Source organism: Thunnus thynnus, chromosome 20 (assembly GCF_963924715.1).
Source record: "Thunnus thynnus chromosome 20, fThuThy2.1, whole genome shotgun sequence".
Taxonomy (NCBI): Eukaryota; Metazoa; Chordata; class Actinopteri; order Scombriformes; family Scombridae; genus Thunnus; species Thunnus thynnus.
Genome location: NC_089536.1, coordinates 1,914,566 through 1,937,327, shown reverse-complemented (window position 1 = coordinate 1,937,327; position 22,762 = coordinate 1,914,566). Strand labels below are relative to the sequence as shown.

The 22,762-nt window shown below is 38.6% G+C and overlaps 3 protein-coding genes across 3 annotated transcripts; all 3 read right to left on the bottom strand.

The window, feature by feature from the left end:
• Positions 1 to 5,302, bottom strand: LOC137172594 (microfibril-associated glycoprotein 4-like). Its single transcript, XM_067577102.1, has 7 exons — positions 5,139 to 5,302; positions 3,237 to 3,315; positions 2,813 to 2,968; positions 2,320 to 2,358; positions 2,085 to 2,181; positions 1,817 to 1,984; positions 1 to 263 (listed from the first exon to the last, which is right to left on the bottom strand). The coding sequence occupies exons 2-7, from the start codon at positions 3,243 to 3,245 to the stop codon at positions 1 to 3; spliced, it is 732 nt and encodes a 243-aa protein (XP_067433203.1). The 5' UTR covers positions 3,246 to 3,315; positions 5,139 to 5,302.
• A 2,837-nt stretch (positions 5,303 to 8,139) lies between these two features.
• LOC137172076 (microfibril-associated glycoprotein 4-like) lies at positions 8,140 to 9,331 on the bottom strand. Its single transcript, XM_067576338.1, has 3 exons — positions 9,255 to 9,331; positions 8,883 to 9,038; positions 8,140 to 8,282 (listed from the first exon to the last, which is right to left on the bottom strand). Exons 1-3 carry the CDS (start codon positions 9,261 to 9,263, stop codon positions 8,157 to 8,159), a joined length of 291 nt encoding a protein of 96 aa, XP_067432439.1. The 5' UTR covers positions 9,264 to 9,331; the 3' UTR covers positions 8,140 to 8,156.
• A 6,724-nt stretch (positions 9,332 to 16,055) lies between these two features.
• On the bottom strand, positions 16,056 to 19,642 carry LOC137172075 (microfibril-associated glycoprotein 4-like). The gene is made up of 6 exons (XM_067576337.1): positions 19,519 to 19,642; positions 19,095 to 19,250; positions 18,602 to 18,640; positions 18,368 to 18,464; positions 18,100 to 18,267; positions 16,056 to 16,546 (listed from the first exon to the last, which is right to left on the bottom strand). The coding sequence occupies exons 1-6, from the start codon at positions 19,525 to 19,527 to the stop codon at positions 16,293 to 16,295; spliced, it is 723 nt and encodes a 240-aa protein (XP_067432438.1). The 5' UTR covers positions 19,528 to 19,642; the 3' UTR covers positions 16,056 to 16,292.
• Positions 19,643 to 22,762: the final 3,120 nt, after the last annotated feature.

The window sequence follows — 22,762 nt, the reverse complement described above, 5'->3', positions numbered from 1 at the left end:
TCAACAGATATTCTGCACAGGACGAATCTTCATGCTGATGGTCTTCAGGGAGTAGTTCCAGCCCTTCCAGTAGGACCACTCCACTCCAGCAGCATCATGAGTGCTATCATCACCCCAGAGATAAATCCCGTTGGGGTTTGCTCTATGACAGTTGTTGTACCAGAACGCCCCCAGGTAGAGTTTGGCACAGCTACGGCTATCGGAGTCCTGGTCTTTGTCGAAGGTGGAGAACTTCTGTCCGTTGTGAGTTTCCAGGCCGTCTCCTACAGAAACACAAGAAAACAACAAGTGTGTGATCATAACACTACTGCTAATGACACCATACTATATTGTTGGGCCGTGGCTACAAGTTTGGCTATCAGCAATAATTCATGATTATCAAGATAATTATTAATTATTAAAATCAATAAAATTATCAATAAGAATTAATAATAATGGGGCACCACCCTGGACTCAGGGAAAAAGATAGCCAATTCAGTCTCAAAGTGTACTAATCTATGAATTTGGAACTTTGATTAATAATTAACTTAATAACTATAAACTAAATTACCATATCAATAGCTAGTTAAGGTTGAAGGAGTTTTGAGTTCTTTACACAAGGTTACACATGTTGGCAAAACTCATTCTTGTGCAACATTAAAACAGACAACAGGTATATCCAAAAGCATTTATTTAACAAAACACACAATACTAGTCTAGGTAAGTGTACCTATATACAAGTGTGTGTGTGTGTGTGTGTGTGTGTGTGTGTGTGTGTGTGTGGAAGACAATGGCAAGATGGCTGCAGTCACCTGGTGACTGAGCACATGGCATACCGACAATATGACTGACAAAGGGAACTACAGAGATAAAAGGCCAGACCATGTGGTGTCTTGAACCAAAGTTTGCAAAACTAGGTTTTGAAACTCTTAACTGTGTGGTTCTCTATTCAAGGCCAATTGATGTAGGATCAAGGTGCCAGGTTAGGGAGAGGTTAGTTGCATGCAAGGCCTAGTTACTGGATGTAACACGTGTTAAGCATGCTATCATTAACCTAGCGGTGTGGCTATGCAATAACCTGACTATGAACAAGGACATCACAACAATAGTTCAATGAATAACCTTAGCCAAATCAATATATGTGCAGTACATTGATTAAATTAAACATTCTTGCTTAACTGTGCTATGCTTCACTATGTTGCAAAGCTATGCCCAGTTGAGGGGAGGAGCTGAGAGCTGCTCCGTCAGCAGCTGGAGGTGAAAAAGAGCAAGGAGCTGAATCTCTAGTTGTGATAACCTGGATCCATGGGTGGAGCTTCACACTTTAGGTGCGAACCCCCAGGGCTCAGGTTTCTTGGAGTCTTGAAAAATGTGGTAAACTGTGGTCCACATGTAGTCCCAACAATATAATGTTATATTACTATTAACACTACAATTCTCACTACTAATATAGTACTACTGCTATGGCTACCACTTGTACAAATACTTCTAGTACTACTAGTACTGCATCTGCTGCTGCTACTGTAACATAACAACATACAGTATGTCATGTAGACAAGAACTGCAAAAGGTTGAATGGATATAAACACCTGAAACCTGCTGGGCCTCATTTACATTGTTTCCCTTTGAATGTGTTTATAAACCAAAGCATCCATGTAATTAATAAAACATGAACAGACCACAGATTTGTTGTTACTGACTTGAAAATCTTTGTGAATCTGTCTTTAGCTGAAGGAATCAAACAAATAATCCAATATAAGGACAGAAATCTTCAGTGTCTCCATGTGGAAACTAAACATCATAAAAACAAAACTACTACCTGCTAACAGTAACTGACCTGCTCCTCCATCAGTGAATCCAGACACATGCAGTCTGTATCCGTTGGACTCTGATTCGATGGAGAACGAGGAGTAACGAGCAGACACTTTGTTTCCACTGAAGTCCTCCATGTCGACCAGCAGCTCGACCTTCTTCCTCTGTGTCAGATGGAAGAGATTCTCAAGGCCTGAAAACACACAAACATGAAGTCACGTCAGAGTTTAATGTTTGTTTTTATGAACAGTTTCATGAAGTCACATGACTGTTAGTTTGGTTTCATTTCTCACCGAGCCAGTACTCTCCAGCAGCGATACCAAAGCCCTTCTTGTAGTGATCCCAGGGCCTGTAGAAGTTCACCGAGCCGTCCATCCTCCTCTGGAACACCTGAGGGAGGGGGGGGGGTTAACTCAATAAACACACAAGATCTCTGACAGCTCATGATTTATTGTGAAGGTCCAACAGGAAGTGTTCATACTGAAAAACACTCAGCTGTGACTTGATGACTTCAGTTCAAAAACTCACCGTCCAACGTCCTCCGTCTGAGTCCATGTCACAGTACACCTACACACAAACACTCTCATTAGTAAATATGATGCTTTAGTTAAAACTACATTCAATCAATCAGCAGCTGCCAAGTCTTGAATCTGAATTATCTTAAATTGATAAAATAATGATAAAATGCTGCCCAGTAAACACAAATCACCAAAAAGGGTTGTTGGTTCATTTGACCACGAGTACTGTTACTTGATTTTGAAACCTGCCCTGTTAGCACAATTTAGCTAAAGTAGCTAACGTTAGCCCATATGTACACAAGCTGCAACTCTGGGCTTCAAACTGGTTTGATGTCACACTTGGCGACATCCTTCTTTATATACAGTCTGTGTATCCAACCAGTCATATGACTTCCACCAGTTATATCTGCTGGTTTAGTAGAATCAACCTGAACTGTCATCACATGGTGACTCATCTTTGAACCAACATCTTCTAACTGTGTCCCAGAGAGGATGAAGTGTACCTGGACAGCAGACGTGGCTCCGATAGGATAGATGGTGTACACTCCGCTGGGTCGGGTGTTGTCATGGTTATAGATGTCACTGCAGTCCAGCGGGAGGACGAGACGTAAGCAGGAGGTCAACACTGGAGCCAGCAGGAGGAGAACCACTGAAACCAGCTGCAACAGAAACACAGCAGCAGACACAAAATAAACTAAAACTAAACTCAGTGGAAGATTCACTCTCCAATTTAGTTAAAACAAGTGACTGTATTTTGGCATTTTGTGGGTTCTTAAACAGAATCACAGAGTGAAGCTTTAAAAGTGCAAAATACAGAGAAAACAGAGCAAAGTAAATTGTTTCTATCACCACAGACTATTTCAGAGAATCTGACAGAAACTACTGATTAATATTAATTCAGTCAGGTGTATAAAGACACAAACTCACCTTCATCATCAGAGTTCTGCGGAGGTGATATGATGAAAATCTTGATGTCAGTCAGTCTGGACGCTCTGATGTGTCTGAGCTGTATTTATACCCCAAAGATGAATAAATAACTGAACAGTTGCTGCTTCACACCGATAAAACTATTTACTGAAGGAGTGGAAACATAATGTCGTTGAGTGTCTGTGTCTCTGTTTATATGACTTTGTTTGGATCCAAACCGGACATCCACCCACATCGTGAGAACTCTGCTCCATAAAGTTAAGATAATATTTGATTTTAGAGTTGAGTTCAGCTACCTGGGCAATGTCATCTCCTCTGACACCAACATTGACAAAGAGATGGACAGCAGACAAGCCACCTAAAGTCATCGTGTACCATGCCATCGTGCTGACCACCCTCCTGTATGGTGCTGAGTCGTGGGTCCTGTACTTGAACATTTCCATCAGCAGTGCCTCCGCTCCATCCTCAACATTCGTTGAAGTGGTTACATCACTGATGTTGAGGTGCTGCAAACAGCAGGGCTCACCAGCATTGAGGCTGTGTGGGCCACATCTTTAGCATGGATGGTCACCGCCTCCCCAAGGTCCTCGTCCTGTACAGTGAACTGTCTAGTGGCCACAGTGACAGAGGGGATCCACACAAATGCTATGAAGATACTCTCAAAAGGTCCTTCGCCAATTGCAATATTGGTCCATCGCTACGGATCAGGCTAGGTGGCGTCTGTAAACCCTCCAAGACTCTACCAGTTTTGGAGGTAGCTGTAGGGCCATCCCAGAGGAGGAGGCAAAAGAGAAAGAACGGGAAGTAAGACCCATTAGAACCCCCTGTAGGCCTGACGTTCAACCATAGCTGCTGTAGGAGGCCCTGCCCATCTCAGATAGGCTTAGTCAGCCACAAGTCAACATCCTTCCTCATCTTCATTCAGCAACACCATACAATGCAAACATTTCAGTCCATGTTGGACTTTCCTCAGTGCAAAATGAGGCATACATGATGAATCAGCCTGTATGTGGGTTACTCTACAGGTGCATCAATCAATGATCAAGGACTGATTGAACACCCATGAAGCCAATTGTCAGCAGATCAGGTCATTACAAACAAATTAGGATAATAGCAACAACACATTCTCATACACATACTGATTTATATACATACAAATGTTAGAATTTACACCAAGAATAGGACCCACCGACACAGAAAGACAATAAGATGGAGTCACAGATAACTGGTCTTATCTGACTCTTCATTCAAGCCACTAGGGTAGCGTTTCTCAACGGGGTGGTGCTACCCCCAGGGGGCAGCTAGAGAATGTTGGGGGCTGCATTTTGCTCTCATTTATGGTTGCTCTAGCTTCTCTGTCCTCTCCTCTGCTGTATTTGCAGGTGTCTGTATTTAGCTTAGTTTGTAATGTCTATTAAAATTTGGCAAATTCCTGTAAACTTATAGCTACTGGCTGAAACAGTCCCTCCTCTCAACCAGCAGCAGAGGGAGGAGGAGGAGGACAGGATGAAGATATTGACTGATGTCCATGTTCTTCAGTCTTTCTAAACTTCACTCATTATTTTAATGTCAGGAATGTTATTTATTTTACTTTATTCTACTGTTGCTGTTGTAAGAAACGATATTTTGTCATATTTAGAATATAAAGCTCATCTAATCCTGTTCTGAATTTATTATTATTTTTCAAATAATAATTCAAAAACCTCAAATTCTTTAGTAATGAAAAAGAACCGATAAGAGTATTGATAAATATTCTCATTTCTTTCTTCTGGAGTTAAGTTCATCCCACTAACACAGTCAACAAAGCAACATAACTCATCACTATAACGACTGTCTCTACTGTTATCAGATCATTTTAACACCTGCAGATAAAGTCATAATGAAAACTGTTAGTTACGTTACTTTTTATGCTAAAAAATAATCTGAATCAAGCTGATGAGTGAAGGTGAAATTAATCAGCAGCTTCAACCAGGAAACCAACCAGAAGAAAGACAAACATGTAACTGACAGCAGGACATTTTTAAGGTCTAAGGATTCACAAACAGTCTCAACTCTCTGTATTCATCTTTAACCTGAAGTGTTCTTTACGGAAATATGATCACAGAACAACAGCTCTGAACTCTGGAATAAAAAACCTGGAACAAAAGTCAAATATTGACAGACAGTATAAAGCTTTATCAGTTGGATCATGAAGTCTGATGTGTTCCTTTTATTCCAACAAGGAAATAAAAAGTGCTGAGATGGCATTAATGCAGTCTGTTGAATATCTGTGATATGTGTAAAACGGGACAAATAAATTGTTTGTGGATAAGATAACGATAAAATTTGAACCATAGTCGTCCCTACAGCTGGCTGGTGGCTCCAGCCTGACTATCACAGTTCAAATCCATTCACTATAAGCCTGTTTTACCAATGTTTGGTGATTGATTATTATTTTTTATGGCACACGATGCATTTTCTTAATGAATACTGTAATGATAATTGTCCAAAATTGTGTGAAAATGCATAGTTTTTAGTCAAATAACATCAAAATTTCTTGGGAGAGGAACCCCAAACCTCCCAACCAAAACCGCTGTGGGCCAGGCCCTTGAACTGGATATTTTATTTGACTGCTGCAGGTCCAATTATTTAATTAACTGCATAGCATTATAATAAACAACAACAATCATATCATATCAGGAAAATGGTGCAGACCAAGACAAAATGCTACCAGTAGGCTATTCTATCTAATACCTCAGCTATGGATTCATATCCTTCTTTTTTTCCAGTAGCATCAGACTTTTTCCTTAGTAGGCTGTTTTCTGTTGGAATAATTAATAGAATGCTCTTTGCTTGGCCGGCTGTCAAATTTCTAACTGTTGCTTTTTTTTTAACTCATAAATATAATTTCTATTCACATGGTTTATTTGCTCCCTGCATGGGAAACTAATGATAATGATATTCCAATTGTCCACTTCAATCAAATCTGATATTTGGCATCCAATGACATGCATTTTTAATGATATAACACAAACTAATAATCAACATTAATATTCAGGGGAGACAATCAGCCTACATTTTAATTGATGGGGGGCAGTAAGGGACCTGGATAATGGATAGGGGGGCACTGGCCCAAAAAGGTTAAGAACCACTGCACTAGGGTGCATCGTTTTAAGGTAGAGTATATGCATAATGATAATAACAAAGATGTTAATATTACTCTGGTACTTAGCCTACAGGAACTCCAGTGATGGTGATTCAGTATTTAGTCTGCATTGAACAATATTTCTGACATTAAAAAGCAGCATTTGGTACCAAAGGATCACCAAAACCCAAGAATTGTTTAAAGGATGTTTGATGCAGCTTTTATCTCTGTATATCTTCTGCTGTCTGGACACTGGATCCTCCCTCACAGCCACGGCATTGGCCCATCGAGGTGCACTGATTAGTTCATCAAGTGTCTGATGTCCAATTACAGCCGCATGCAAATAATTTATATAAACTGCAATTACAGCAATAAAAACCCAGTTACTGCAAAAAAGGAAAGCAATTAAATACAGAAACATTTAAAATATTCAAACCACAGCAAATATATAACACTAATAAAACAAAAATATTAATATCTGCTGAGTGACATGAAGCTTAACTTTGATCTTTAGATAAATGCTGTAAATCAGCTGTATGTTGTTGTGTTGACACAATCAGTAGCTGCACTCTGTGTACATTTACTCAAGTACTGTTCTTGGAGGAGGAACATCTGGAAGGTTCACCTCTGCTGGCTGTGATCCCTCACTGTCTTCCCACCCTGAACACACATTACTGCTGCCAGGAGTCGAACCGAGCGAGTCTGAATGAGAACCTGTCAGTCTAATGTCTCATTTTCTAATTTAAATATTTAAGCGTTTTATCTCGTCATCACTAAGATGTCTGGAAACAGACTGTTTAATGTGTGTGTGTACTGTAATGACAGTGTGGCCTGTTTACAATCTGCGTTGTGTTGTTTTCAGTTTTTGGACTTTTTCTCTAATCTTTGATTTTTGCTGAAATATTGGATCATTTGAACATTTATTGAAATGAAAGCATGTGAGAAGTTTAGAGGGAAAAATCACTATTTGGTGGAGCTGTTAACAACTCATAGACATGTGAAATGTGACCCCGACTCTACATCTGACTTTTATTGATGCTGGAAATATTTATTTGAAGTATATGTGAGGTTACAGACTAGATCAGAGAGAAAGAAAGAAAGAGATCAACAGATATTCTGCTGTTTGTTCGTTCTGGAGAATTACTGCACAGGACGAATCTTCATGCTGATGGTCTTCAGGGAGTAGTTAGAGCCCTTCCATGGGCCCCACTCCACTCCTACAGTAAAGATAGTGTCATCAGCCACCCAGCGATAAATCCCATTGGAGTTTGCTTGTCTACAGACGTTGTACCAGAACGCCCCCAGGAATTGTCTGGCACAGTTAGCGTTGTCGGAGTCCTGGTTTTTGTCGAAGGTGGAGAACTTCTGTCCGTTGTGAGTTTCCAGGCCGTCTCCTACAGAAACACAAGAAAACAACAAGTGTCTGATCACAACACTACTGCTAATGACACCATATTACATAATGTTATATAACTATTAACACTACGACTGTCACTACTAATACAGTACTACTGCTATGACTACCATTTGCACAAATACTTCTAGTACTACTAGTACTGCATCTGCTGCTGCTACTGTAACATTACAACATACAGTATGTCATGTAGACAAGAACTGCAAAAGGTTGAAGGGATATAAACACCTGAAATCTGCTGGGCCTCATTTACATTGTTTCCCTTTAAATGTGTTTATAAAAACCAAAGCTTCCTGTAGAACCTGTAGAAGTTCAGCAAGCCGTCCATCCTCCTCTGGAACACCTGGGGGGGGGGGAATAAACACACAAGATCTCTGACAGCTCATGATTTATTGTGAAGGTCCAACAGGAAGTGTTCATATTGAAAAACACTCAGCTGTGACTTGATGACTTCAGTTCCAAAACTCACCGTCCACCGTCCTCCGTCTGAGTCCATGTCACAGTACACCTACACACAAACACTCTCATTAATAAATATGCTGCTTTAGTTAAAACTACATTCAATCAATCAGCAGCTGCCACGTCTTGAATCTGAAGTATCTTAAAGTGCCCCCAACGGCTGCTAGCTGCTCCAACTGACTCCCATTCAAAAAGCCTCAACTTCTCTCTAGAAATAGTGAGTCAATCATTGTTTTCAAGTCATTTCAGTCTCAGTCTCTATATTCAGTCCCTCTAATAAGTGTGCAGGTGGTCATTTTGGATATTACTGTTCCATTAAAGGACCAGTTTGTAAGATTATTTCACTAAGTTTAATGTTACTTGATTTTGAAACCTGCCCTGTTAGCACAATTTAGCTAAAGTAGCTAACGTTAGCACATATGTACACAAGCTGCAACTCTGGGCTTCAAACAGTTTTTTTTGCAAACTAATGGGTGACATCACACCTTGCTACGTCCATCTTTATATACAGTCTGTGTATCCAACCAGTCATATGACTTCCACCAGTTATATCTGCTGGTTTAGTAGAATCAACCTGAACTGTCTTCACATGGTGACTCATCTTTGAACCAACATCTTCTAACTGTGTCCCAGAGAGGATGAAGTGTACCTGGACAGCAGACGTGGCTCCGATGGGATAGATGGTGTACACTCCGCTGGGTCGGGTGTTGTCATGGTTATAGATGTCACTGCAGTCCAGCGGGAGGACGAGACGTAAGCAGGAGGTCAACGCTGGAGCCAGCAGGAGGAGAACCACTGAAACCAGCTGGAACAGAAACACAGCAGCAGACACAAAATGAACTAAAACTAAACTAAGTGGGAAGATTCACTCTCCAATTTAGTTAAAACAAGTGACTTTCCTGTAGAAAATAAAGAAAAGTTAATTGTACGAAACTCTTGTCACCACAGACTATTTCAGAGAATCTGACTGAAAGTACTGATCTATATTAATTCAGTCAGGTGTATAAAGTCACAAACTTACCTTCATCATCAGAGTTCTACTGAGGTGATATGATGAAAATCTTGATATCAGTCAGTCTGGACACTCTGATGTGTCTGAGCTGTATTTACATCCCAAAGATTAATAAATGACTGAACAGCTGCTACTCCACACCAATAAAACTATTTGCTGAATGAGTGGAAACATAATGTCGTTGAGTGTCTGTGTCTCTGTTTACACGACCAAAGAGGCCGTTCTCAATTAACTTTCATGAATTGAAAAACAAACTGTGAAACAGCAGCAACTACGCTTATACTCTGTGAAGCTGGGGTTATGCCATGGTTATGTTATGTAATCAATGTTGTCGCTGTGGTACCAACTTGTGAATTACAACGTAGGCACACCCTAAAGCATACGTTGATTTATCCTCTGTTTCACTCTAAATGAAGCCATAATTTACAAAATTAACATCATGATGCATTGAAGAAGACTTGATACTAGCAATTGAAACCATAAACTCATTAGGAAACAGTTTACTGAGGTAAAAAAAAATCATGTGAGAAGTACACTGTAAAAAAAAAGAAGTTATTTCACAGAAATTTACTGCACTATTTTACAGTTGTTTTTTTTTCTACATTAAGTGTAAAAGCCATAAAAACACAGTAAATTATTTTTATTAAAAATATTCACCATAAAGGCTGTAATCTGTAAATTAATATAAGGGAATATTATAGTTTTTTAACAGGGTTTTTCAATTACTTAATGGTCTTGAATGTTACGTTGAATTGAATTGAATTCTCTGTAAAAATACAAATAATACACATCCTATTACTGAATGTAAAATTAAGGCAACTTTCTGTTTTTTTACTTTAAATTTAATGTAAAAAAAAAGTTAAAGTAAAGTTTACCATCAAATAACGGTAAAAAAAACCTTTAGTTATTCTACAAAGAATTTTTTTTAAATACAGATATTTACTGTAGACATTATCTGCATTTTTACAGTCCAACTGTTGTAAAATAAAAACATGTATACATGTGCACAAAAAAATGAAAAACATTGCAGAAGTACTTTAAAAGTACCTAATTTAAATAATGGCTTGTTTTATATAGTATTCTTTTGTAAATGCATAGAATTACCCAATTTATCCTTAAGACTGCCCCATCAAAGCACAAATTTCTGGATGTAAAACATAAACTGTAACACCCATTAACACCCATTAATACTATCTTGAGAGCTTTAGGCTTTAATTATATGTGATTATCTCATCTATTTACAGTAAATTCCTGGTAAAAATATTGGTTTGATACTGTACAAAAAAATAGGAACATGCGAAAATGGCTTACAAAAACATAATTTTAATAATCATTACCTTATATAAACATTATCTGAAAGTAATTAAAAGCAACTATCCAATAGATCTACAGACTTCTCCAATTAATGTATGAGATTTACTGTATATAAATAGTATTTGACAGTAATTACAAGCAACTATCCAATATATCCATCTGACACTCTTCTTCAGAGGGATATTTTTTGTAGCTCCCTCAATTTGTTTTATGCATTGCATTGTGGGAGAATATTATCCATCAATAGCACACACAAAAATAAATCAAAAGTCAATTTTGTCCCTTCTCCATTATGAACACACTAAACATTTAAACCTGCTGTATACTGAATGAGTGATCCAACTGTGGTGAATGACGAATGAGCAGAATACGCTGAATGAAACTTAATGACTCTTTTGTCCACTCTACTGCTGTGTTTTTTAGATATATATTGTATAGTCTGAGAGCGCAGAAACCAAAGAGGATGTCAGCGTAGCTGTGTGAAGGTGAGTTTGATTTTGCTTGTTTTCATTTGGTAGCCTCTGAGTCTGTCCCTTATCACCTTCCTTGATACTCTGACAAAGCTTCCTCACAGGTAAAACTTTATTTCACAGTAAAACAGCAAATAATTGTACAAAGCCAGAAAGGGTTGCAGAAATGTTTCGTTTTTCTTGTTTCCTATCTTGTCGATTGTCTTTTTGATCCAAAATCCTTTAGGATTTAATTTAACGTTTAAATTGTATTGCATGTAAATGAAGAGATTTGCTTTTTGCCCATTATCTATTCATATAAGACAACAAACAGAACACTAGTGGGTCAAAAAATGAGGGAGGGAAAGGGAGAGGAGGGGTGAGAGACAGACAGTGATCAGTAGATGCTGAGTAAAAGGGAACAGGCAGCTTTACATTACGGTGCTGTAATATCTCTTAACTACAGTCCTTTCATCCCCACGTCCAAACTGTGTGAGTGTCAGCATGTGTGTATGTAATACTGTAAGTCAAGGCTGATAATTAGTGTGATTACTGCAAGCGATCACACTATTGTAGCAGCTCGCAACAGTAGAGTTGGCACATGTGCACCTGGACAGCGGTGTATGACTTTGTTTTTTTTTCTCACCCATCTTCATCCAGCAAATCACTAGTTGAGTTCCTTTTTGTTTGGCTTGGTAGCATTGTCAAAATACATTACATTTCAAATCAGTTTGAATTGTGCTATATGCCCTTGCTTTTGGTATTTGGTACCGTGTCATCCAATCACAACATCAAACAAAAAGCTATTTTGTGTATATATTTTTTACTCAAATTGTTTTCCTGAAGTGAATTTAATTCCATTGAAATGTAAAAGGCATAGGACTGAAGATGCAGGAATTAAGTTTTGAAATCAGTTTTGCTAACTATTACATCTGTACTGTTGCTAAAATAATGTCTTGTTTCAGCAGCAAGTCAACATTTCTGGGAGCGGAGCTGGACTTGTGATTCTGATGTTCCAAACTACACAGTGAGTTTCATTTTTACTTTGTTTTATATGACAACATGCCCAAATAACTTAATTCTATGTGGATAATATCCCATCACTGTCTGTGTAGTGTTGTGTACTTGTAGATTTATTACTCAAGTGGCCTATATGAAACACATCAGCAATCTGCAGCAATATCCCAGTCCTTCAGTGTTGCATTCCTGGACAGATGCAACACTGAAGTGTGCTATTTATACTACTACAGTCTATGATACACATTGTTTTTGTTTTTCAGGTGGTTCACAGGGATGTAAACTTGATAAACACACAAAATCTCTCATAGCTCATGATTTATTGTGAAGGTTAGGGTTCTACATACGTTCACCTACACTCACCTTTCCTAACAAACAGACAGAATAATGTGCTAAAAGGACTTAAAATGTTCTGTTAGGAAACTTGTTGTCTGGTTTTGACGTTTCTAAATCTCTAAAATCAAATCGATGGTCTCTTCTAACGTCTCTCAGCTGTTCTGCATCAGTGTCTCCCAACAAATGACAAGATAATATTTATCTCTGCAGTGTTTCTGCTTCGAGGAGCAGCGTCTGAACCCTCACGAGGAGGTCGACATGCCCGTCTTCTTCTACATCGACCCGGAGTTCGACGAGGACCCGAGGATGGCCCGAGTGGACACCATCACTCTGTCCTACACCTTCTTCGAGGCCAAGGAGGGTCAGAAGCTCCCTCTGCCGGGATACAGCTACAACTGACAGAGAGGACGCCGAAAAACTCAACCCGGACCTGTTTGTGGGGTTATTATTAGAGTCCGAGCAACAGAAAAGCAGAGAAAAATAATCCAAGACTCTTTTCTTTCTTTGAAATGGAAATATTTTCAGTAATAATTAGTCAATTCATAGATTAGTTGCCAACTAGTAAATTAATCTGCAAAATACGACCGGATGCAGCAGGACATTCTGGTGTTTTTGGCATCTTTTTCTGGCATATTAAATAGTCTGGTAGTCTGGATACTGGAACGCACCCAGTGAGCGACATTTTTCAGCATTTTCTGACATTTTATAGACAAACAACTAATTGATTAATTGATAAAACATTTGTTCTCAGCCTCTGAGACTTATTTTGTGTAGAAGAAGAAAAAGACAAATCCTGCATTGTCTCTTTTGTTCACAGAAATTTAAAAATCTCTGGAAAATCCTGAAAAAAAGTGATCTGTGATTCATATACAGATAAATTAAACTCGCTCTTATTTTACACGAGTTCACAATGTTTTTAGGCTTTAATAAAAGACAAAATGATTCTTTTGTGAGATCTGATAAAAACTAAACCTGTTTTTGGATTCTAATACATGCCGAGCAAACGCCAAATGTAAAAACAAAACCTTTCTTTCTTGACGTCTTGACGTTTACGCTGAAAAACATTTGTTTTCATTAGGTTTCTTATTTTGCTTGAAACAAGAAAAAGTTGCACCATAATGCGTCTTTTCAAAGTGCAGCGTCTCTTTTGTACAGATTTTATCCCAGAAATTAATTCATGGAAAATTCCCTAAAAACCAAACAAACATGTGTTTGTGTGTCGATTCTAGAAAACTCTTGAAAGAACTTAAAAGAATTAGAAACAGATAAATTAATCTCAGTTTTATTTTACAAGTTAAAAAGGTTTTCAGACTTTAATAAAAGACAAAATATTTCTTTGTAGGTGTAATATTTCTAAGAGAAGAGAACCTGGATTATTTTTCTACATTTCACTTGCAGATGTTTGTTTTTCACGTCGCTTGTGGTCGAAGTGACGAGTCGACTGTTCAGGATGAAACAGAAAAACTTCAGGAGTCGATGCTGCGATGGACAAAAGTTCAGAGACCGAACTGTTTCAAACTGTCGGTGTGTGTGTGTGTGTGTGTGTGTGTGAGTGTGTGTGTGTGTGTGTGTGTGTGTGTGTGTGTGTGTGTGTGTGTGTGTGAGTGTGTGAGTGTGTGTGTGTGTGTGTGTGTGTGTGTGTGTGTGTGTGTGTGTGTGTGTGTGTGTGTTTGTGTGAGTGAATGTATATAAATCAGAACATTTATAATTTAACAGCTACTGTTTCTTCTGATAAACAGTTATAATTAATTGTTCTTTAAACTGAAAAGAAATCAATAAATTATGACAAATTAAAGCTGGTCTTGAACTGTTAAACTGTTTTTTTGTTTATTTAACAAGCTGTGATCTATTATTTCCTTTAATTTTAATTTGAAAGAGTGACATTAAACATATATTAAAGACACAACAGAAAAAGGGAGAAAAACAAAGTAATTACAGTAATAGAATAACTGCATGTTAGAGGAAGGAAGTAGAGATTCATTATTTGACTTTAGTGCTGGATCGACTGGTGTCATTGTGTCTGTTACTGCTGAGATATTTAATCAATTGTTTCTAATTTCATGGTAAAAAAAATAAGACAAAGGAATTTGTTTCCCCAAAACAAATTCCTTTGGGTGAGAATTTTACCTGGTCTGGGTCAATATGGCACCAATGCAAGATTAGGTCAACTTTGTCAAGTACCAGTCTGTAATTTTGACCTCTAATTTATTTTGTGTTAATTAATTTTGTGTTCCACACAACGAGTTCAGTTCGACTCAAACTGGGTAAATTTTGACCCAGTGATATTAAGAGTGCACACATAAAGAACTTGAAAACTTTATTGAATATGTATTTGCTAATAATGGTGGAAGAAGTATTCAGATCCTTTACTGCAGTAAAACTACCAAAAAAACAATGTAAAAATACTCCATTACAAGTAAAAGTCCTGCATGAAAAATCCTCCTACAGTAAAAGTACATAAGTATTATGAGCTTGATGTAGTTAAAGTATTGCAGTAAAAGTACATAAGTATTATGAGCTTGATGTAGTTAAAGTATTGCAGTAAAAGTACATAAGTATTATGAGCTTGATGTAGTTAAAGTATTGCAGTAAAAGTACATAAGTATTATGAGCTTGATGTAGTTAAAGTATTGCAGTAAAAGTACATAAGTATTATGAGCTTGATGTAGTTAAAGTATTGCAGTAAAAGTACATAAGTATTATGAGCTTGATGTAGTTAAAGTATTGCAGTAAAAGTAGTGGTTTGGTCCCTCTGACTGATATATTATTATATATGACATCATTAGATTATTAATAGTGAAGCATCAGTGTTAGAGCAGCATGTTACTGTTGTAGCTGCTGGAGGTGGAGCTAGTTTACACTACTTTATATACAGTTAGCTAGTTTAGTCCAGTGGTTCCCAACCTAGGGGTGGGGCCCCTCCAAAGGGTCAGCAGATAAATCTGAGGGGTGGTGAGATGATTAATGGGAGAGGAAAGAAGAAAAAACAAAGTTCTGATACACAAATCTGTTTTCAGTTTTTGGACTTTTCCTCTAATCTTTGATTTTTGCTGAAATATTGGATCATTTGAACATTTATTGAAATGAAAGCATGTGAGAAGTTTAGAGGGAAAAATCACTATTTGGTGGAGCTGTTAACAACTCATAGACATGTGAAATGTGACCCCGACTACACACTGCTTTTTGTAAGACGTCAAAAGCCAAAAAGGTTGGAAACCACTGGTTTCATCTTTAACAATGTGTTGTATTTTAAAAGCTTGTTATATTATCCATTGTGTCAAATCTTCATCTGAAAAGTAACTAAAGCTGTCAAATAAATGTAGTGGAGTAGAAAGTACAATATTTCCCTCTGAAATGTAGAAAGTAGCATCACATGGAAATACTCCAGTAAAGTACAAGTAGTTAAAAATTGTTCTACAGTACTTGAGTAAATGTAGTCAGTTATTTTCCACCCCTGTGTGACAGTGTGAGGGTTCATGTGTAGTTTGTGTCCTGCTGAAAGCTCAGATATACAGTCAGTCTGTGGATACAACTAGATGGAACTAATACAGACAACAGAGACATCTAGTGGTGGAACGTGTTCATTTCAGCAGAGTTCAAGCTGCTTTTAGCTCCAATACAAGTCAACTCCGTCTGTCATTTGGTTCGTCATCACTTCAGTGATGTCATGTGATGTTTCTGATGTAAGCTGCTCTGTATTTGTTCCTCTGGATCCTCCACTAAGTTCCCCACCTGTCCAATCATTTCTCTACACCAACAGCTGTTTGACACAAGACTTTACACCCAGCAGCTGCTCACAAACACACTCTACACCTGACTTTTATTGATGCTGGAAATATTTATTTGAAATATCTGTGAGGTTACAGACTAGATCAGAGAGAAAGAAAGAAAGAGATCAACAGATATTCTGCTGTTTGTTCGTTCTGGAGAATTACTGCACAGGACGAATCTTCATGCTGATGGTCTTCAGGGAGTAGTCATGACCCTTCCACTGGTACCACTCCACTCCTACAGCATAGACAGTCCCATCAGCCCCCCAGCGATAAACCCCATTGGGGTTTGCATTGAAACAGACGTTGTACCAGAACGCCCCCAGGAATTGTTTGGCACAGTTAGCGTTGTCGGAGTCCTGGTCTTTGTCGAGGGTGGTGAACTTCTGTCCGTTGTGAGTTTCCAGGCCGTCTCCTACAGAAACACAAGAAAACAACAAGTGTGTGATCATAACACTACTGCTAATGACACCATACTATATTGTTGGGCCGTGGCTACAAGTTTGGCTATCAGCAATAATTCATGATTATCAAGATAATTATTAATTATTAAAATCAATAAAATTATCAATAAGAATTAATAATAATGAGGCACCACCCTGGACTCAGGGAAAAAGATAGCCAATTCAGTCTCAAAGTGTACTAATCTATGAATTTGGAACTTTGATTAATAATTAACTTAATAACTATAAACTAAATTACCATATCAATAGCTAGTTAAGGTTGAAGGAGTTTTGAGTTCTTTACACAAGGTTACACATGTTGGCAAAACTCATTCTTGTGCAACATTAAAACAGACAACAGGTATATCCAAAAGCATTTATTTAACAAAACACACAATACTAGTCTAGGTAAGTGTACCTATATACAAGTGTGTGTGTGTGTGTGTGTGTGTGTGTGTGTGTGTGTGTGTGGAAGACAATGGCAAGATGGCTGCAGTCACCTGGTGACTGAGCACATGGCATACCGACAATATGACTGACAAAGGGAACTACAGAGATAAAAGGCCAGACCATGTGGTGTCTTGAACCAAAGTTTGCAAAACTAGGTTTTGAAACTCTTAACTGTGTGGTTCTCTATTCAAGGCCAATTGATGTAGGATCAAGGTGCCAGGTTAGGGAGAGGTTAGTTGCATGCAAGGCCTAGTTACTGGATGTAACACGTGTTAAGCATGCTATCATTAACCTAGCGGTGTGGCTATGCAATAACCTGACTATGAACAAGGACATCACAACAATAGTTCAATGAATAACCTTAGCCAAATCAATATATGTGCAGTACATTGATTAAATTAAACATTCTTGCTTAACTGTGCTATGCTTCACTATGTTGCAAAGCTATGCCCAGTTGAGGGGAGGAGCTGAGAGCTGCTCCGTCAGCAGCTGGAGGTGAAAAAGAGCAAGGAGCTGAATCTCTAGTTGTGATAACCTGGATCCATGGGTGGAGCTTCACACTTTAGGTGCGAACCCCCAGGGCTCAGGTTTCTTGGAGTCTTGAAAAATGTGGTAAACTGTGGTCCACATGTAGTCCCAACAATATAATGTTATATTACTATTAACACTACAATTCTCACTACTAATATAGTACTACTGCTATGGCTACCACTTGTACAAATACTTCTAGTACTACTAGTACTGCATCTGCTGCTGCTACTGTAACATAACAACATACAGTATGTCATGTAGACAAGAACTGCAAAAGGTTGAATGGATATAAACACCTGAAACCTGCTGGGCCTCATTTACATTGTTTCCCTTTGAATGTGTTTATAAACCAAAGCATCCATGTAATTAATAAAACATGAACAGACCACAGATTTGTTGTTACTGACTTGAAAATCTTTGTGAATCTGTCTTTAGCTGAAGGAATCAAACAAATAATCCAATATAAGGACAGAAATCTTCAGTGTCTCCATGTGGAAACTAAACATCATAAAAACAAAACTACTACCTGCTAACAGTAACTGACCTGCTCCTCCATCAGTGAATCCAGACACATGCAGTTTGTATCCGTTGGACTCTGATTCGATGGAGAACGAGGAGTAACGAGCAGACACTTTGTTTCCACTGAAGTCCTCCATGTCGACCAGCAGCTCGACCTTCTTCCTCTGTGTCAGATGGAAGAGATTCTCAAGGCCTGAAAACACACAAACATGAAGTCACATCAGAGTTTAATGTTTGTTTTTATGAACAGTTTCATGAAGTCACATGACTGTTAGTTTGGTTTCATTTCTCACCGAGCCAGTACTCTCCAGCAGCGATACCAAAGCCCTTCTTGTAGTGATCCCAGGGCCTGTAGAAGTTCACCGAGCCGTCCATCCTCCTCTGGAACACCTGAGGGAGGGGGGGGGTTAACTCAATAAACACACAAGATCTCTGACAGCTCATGATTTATTGTGAAGGTCCAACAGGAAGTGTTCATACTGAAAAACACTCAGCTGTGACTTGATGACTTCAGTTCAAAAACTCACCGTCCACCGTCCTCCGTCTGAGTCCATGTCACAGTACACCTACACACAAACACTCTCATTAGTAAATATGATGCTTTAGTTAAAACTACATTCAATCAATCAGCAGCTGCCAAGTCTTGAATCTGAATTATCTTAAATTGATAAAATAATGATAAAATGCTGCCCAGTAAACACAAATCACCAAAAAGGGTTGTTGGTTCATTTGACCACGAGTACTGTTACTTGATTTTGAAACCTGCCCTGTTAGCACAATTTAGCTAAAGTAGCTAACGTTAGCCCATATGTACACAAGCTGCAACTCTGGGCTTCAAACTGGTTTGATGTCACACTTGGCGACATCCTTCTTTATATACAGTTTGTGTATCCAACCAGTCATATGACTTCCACCAGTTATATCTGCTGGTTTAGTAGAATCAACCTGAACTGTCATCACATGGTGACTCATCTTTGAACCAACATCTTCTAACTGTGTCCCAGAGAGGATGAAGTGTACCTGGACAGCAGACGTGGCTCCGATGGGATAGATGGTGTACACTCCGCTGGGTCGGGTGCTGTCATGGTTATAGATGTCACTGCAGTCCAGCGGGAGGACGAGACGTAAGCAGGAGGTCAATACTGGAGCCAGCAGGAGGAGAACCACTGAAACCAGCTGCAACAGAAACACAGCAGCAGACACAAAATAAACTAAAACTAAACTCAGTGGAAGATTCACTCTCCAATTTAGTTAAAACAAGTGACTGTATTTTGGCATTTTGTGGGTTCTTAAACAGAATCACAGAGTGAAGCTTTAAAAGTGCAAAATACAGAGAAAACAGAGCAAAGTAAATTGTTTCTATCACCACAGACTATTTCAGAGAATCTGACAGAAACTACTGATTAATATTAATTCAGTCAGGTGTATAAAGACACAAACTCACCTTCATCATCAGAGTTCTGCGGAGGTGATATGATGAAAATCTTGATGTCAGTCAGTCTGGACGCTCTGATGTGTCTGAGCTGTATTTATACCCCAAAGATGAATAAATAACTGAACAGTTGCTGCTTCACACCGATAAAACTATTTACTGAAGGAGTGGAAACATAATGTCGTTGAGTGTCTGTGTCTCTGTTTATATGACTTTGTTTGGATCCAAACCGGACATCCACCCACATCGTGAGAACTCTGCTCCATAAAGTTAAGATAATATTTGATTTTAGAGTTGAGTTCAGCTACCTGGGCAATGTCATCTCCTCTGACACCAACATTGACAAAGAGATGGACAGCAGACAAGCCACCTAAAGTCATCGTGTACCATGCCATCGTGCTGACCACCCTCCTGTATGGTGCTGAGTCGTGGGTCCTGTACTTGAACATTTCCATCAGCAGTGCCTCCGCTCCATCCTCAACATTCGTTGAAGTGATTACATCACTGATGTTGAGGTGCTGCAAACAGCAGGGCTCACCAGCATTGAGGCTGTGTGGGCCACATCTTTAGCATGGATGGTCACCGCCTCCCCAAGGTCCTCGTCCTGTACAGTGAACTGTCTAGTGGCCACAGTGACAGAGGGGATCCACACAAATGCTATGAAGATACTCTCAAAAGGTCCTTCGCCAATTGCAATATTGGTCCATCGCTACGGATCAGGCTAGGTGGCGTCTGTAAACCCTCCAAGACTCTACCAGTTTTGGAGGTAGCTGTAGGGCCATCCCAGAGGAGGAGGCAAAAGAGAAAGAACGGGAAGTAAGACCCATTAGAACCCCCTGTAGGCCTGACGTTCAACCATAGCTGCTGTAGGAGGCCCTGCCCATCTCAGATAGGCTTAGTCAGCCACAAGTCAACATCCTTCCTCATCTTCATTCAGCAACACCATACAATGCAAACATTTCAGTCCATGTTGGACTTTCCTCAGTGCAAAATGAGGCATACATGATGAATCAGCCTGTATATGGGTTACTCTACAGGTGCATCAATCAATGATCAAGGACTGATTGAACACCCATGAAGCCAATTGTCAGCAGATCAGGTCATTACAAACAAATTAGGATAATAGCTACAACACATTCTCATACACATACTGATTTATATACATACAAATGTTAGAATTTACACCAAGAATAGGACCCACCGACACAGAAAGACAATAAGATGGAGTCACAGATAACTGGTCTTATCTGACTCTTCTTTCAAGCCACTAGGGTAGCGTTTCTCAACGGGGTGGTGCTACCCCCCAGGGGGCAGCTAGAGAATGTTGGGGGCTGCATTTTGCTCTCATTTATGGTCGCTCTAGCTTCTCTGTCCTCTCCTCTGCTGTATTTGCAGGTGCCTGTATTTAGCTTAGTTTGTAACGTCTATTAAAATTTGGCAAATTCCTGTAAACTTATAGCTACTGGCTGAAACAGTCCCTCCTCTCAACCAGCAGCAGAGGGAGGAGGAGGAGGACAGGATGAAGATATTGACTGATGTCCATGTTCTTCAGTCTTTCTAAACTTCACTCATTATTTTAATGTCAGGAATGTTATTTATTTTACTTTATTCTACTGTTGCTGTTGTAAGAAACAATATTTTGTCATATTTAAAATATAAATCTATTCTAACCGTGTTCTAATTTTTTTTTCTTTTTTTTCTTTGGTTATGAAAAAGAACCGATAAGAGTATTGATAAATATTCTTACTTCTTTCTTCTGGAGTTAAATTCATTCCATGAATGCAGTCAACAAAGCAACATAACACATCCCTATAACGACCATCTCTACTGTTATCAGATCATTTTAACACCTGAAGACACAAACATGATTAAAACTGTTGGTTACGTTTCTTTTTTATGCTAAAAAATAATCTGAATCAAGCTGATGAGTGAAGGTGAAATTAATCAGCAGCTTCAACCAGGAAACCAACCAGAAGAAAGACAAACATGTAACTGACAGCAGGAAGTTTTTAAGGTCTAAGGATTCACAAACAGTCTCAACTCTCTGTATTCATCTTTAACCTGAAGTGTTCTTTAAGGAAATCTGATCACAGAACAACAGCTCTGAACTCTGGAATAAAAAACCTGGAGCAAAAGTCAAATATTGACAGACAGTATAAAGCTTTATCAGTTGGATCATGAAGTCTGATGTGTTCCTTTTATTCCAACAAGGAAATAAAAAGTGCTGAGATGGCATTAATGCAGTCTGTTGAATATCTGTGATATGTGCAAAACGGGACAAATAAATTGTTTGTGGATAAGATAACGATAAAATTTGAACCATAGTCGTCCCTACAGCTGGCTGGTGGCTCCAGCCTGACTATCACAGTTCAAATCCATTCACTATAAGCCTGTTTTACCAATGTTTGGTGATTGATTATTATTTTTTATGGCACACGATGCATTTTCTTAATGAATACTGTAATGATAATTGTCCAAAATTGTGTGAAAATGCATAGTTTTTAGTCAAATAACATCAAAATTTCTTGGGAGAGGAACCCCAAACCTCCCAACCAAAACCGCTGTGGGCCAGGCCCTTGAACTGGATATTTTATTTGACTGCTGCAGGTCCAATTATTTAATTAACTGCATAGCATTATAATAAACAACAACAATCATATCATATCAGGAAAATGGTGCAGACCAAGACAAAATGCTACCAGTGGGCTATTCTATCTAATACCTCAGCTATGGATTCATATCCTTCTTTTTTTCCAGTAGCATCAGACTTTTTCCTTAGTAGGCTGTTTTCTGTTGGAATAATTAATAGAATGCTCTTTGCTTGGCCGGCTGTCAAATTTCTAACTGTTGCTTTTTTTTTAACTCATAAATATAATTTCTATTCACATGGTTTATTTGCTCCCTGCATGGGAAACTAATGATAATGATATTCCAATTGTCCACTTCAATCAAATCTGATATTTGGCATCCAATGACATGCATTTTTAATGATATAACACAAACTAATAATCAACATTAATATTCAGGGGAGACAATCAGCCTACATTTTAATTGATGGGGGGAAGTAAGGGACCTGGATAATGGATAGGGGGGCACTGGCCCAAAAAGGTTAAGAACCACTGCACTAGGGTGCATCGTTTTAAGGTAGAGTATATGCATAATGATAATAACAAAGATGTTAATATTACTCTGGTACTTAGCCTACAGGAACTCCAGTGATGGTGATTCAGTATTTAGTCTGCATTGAAAAATATTT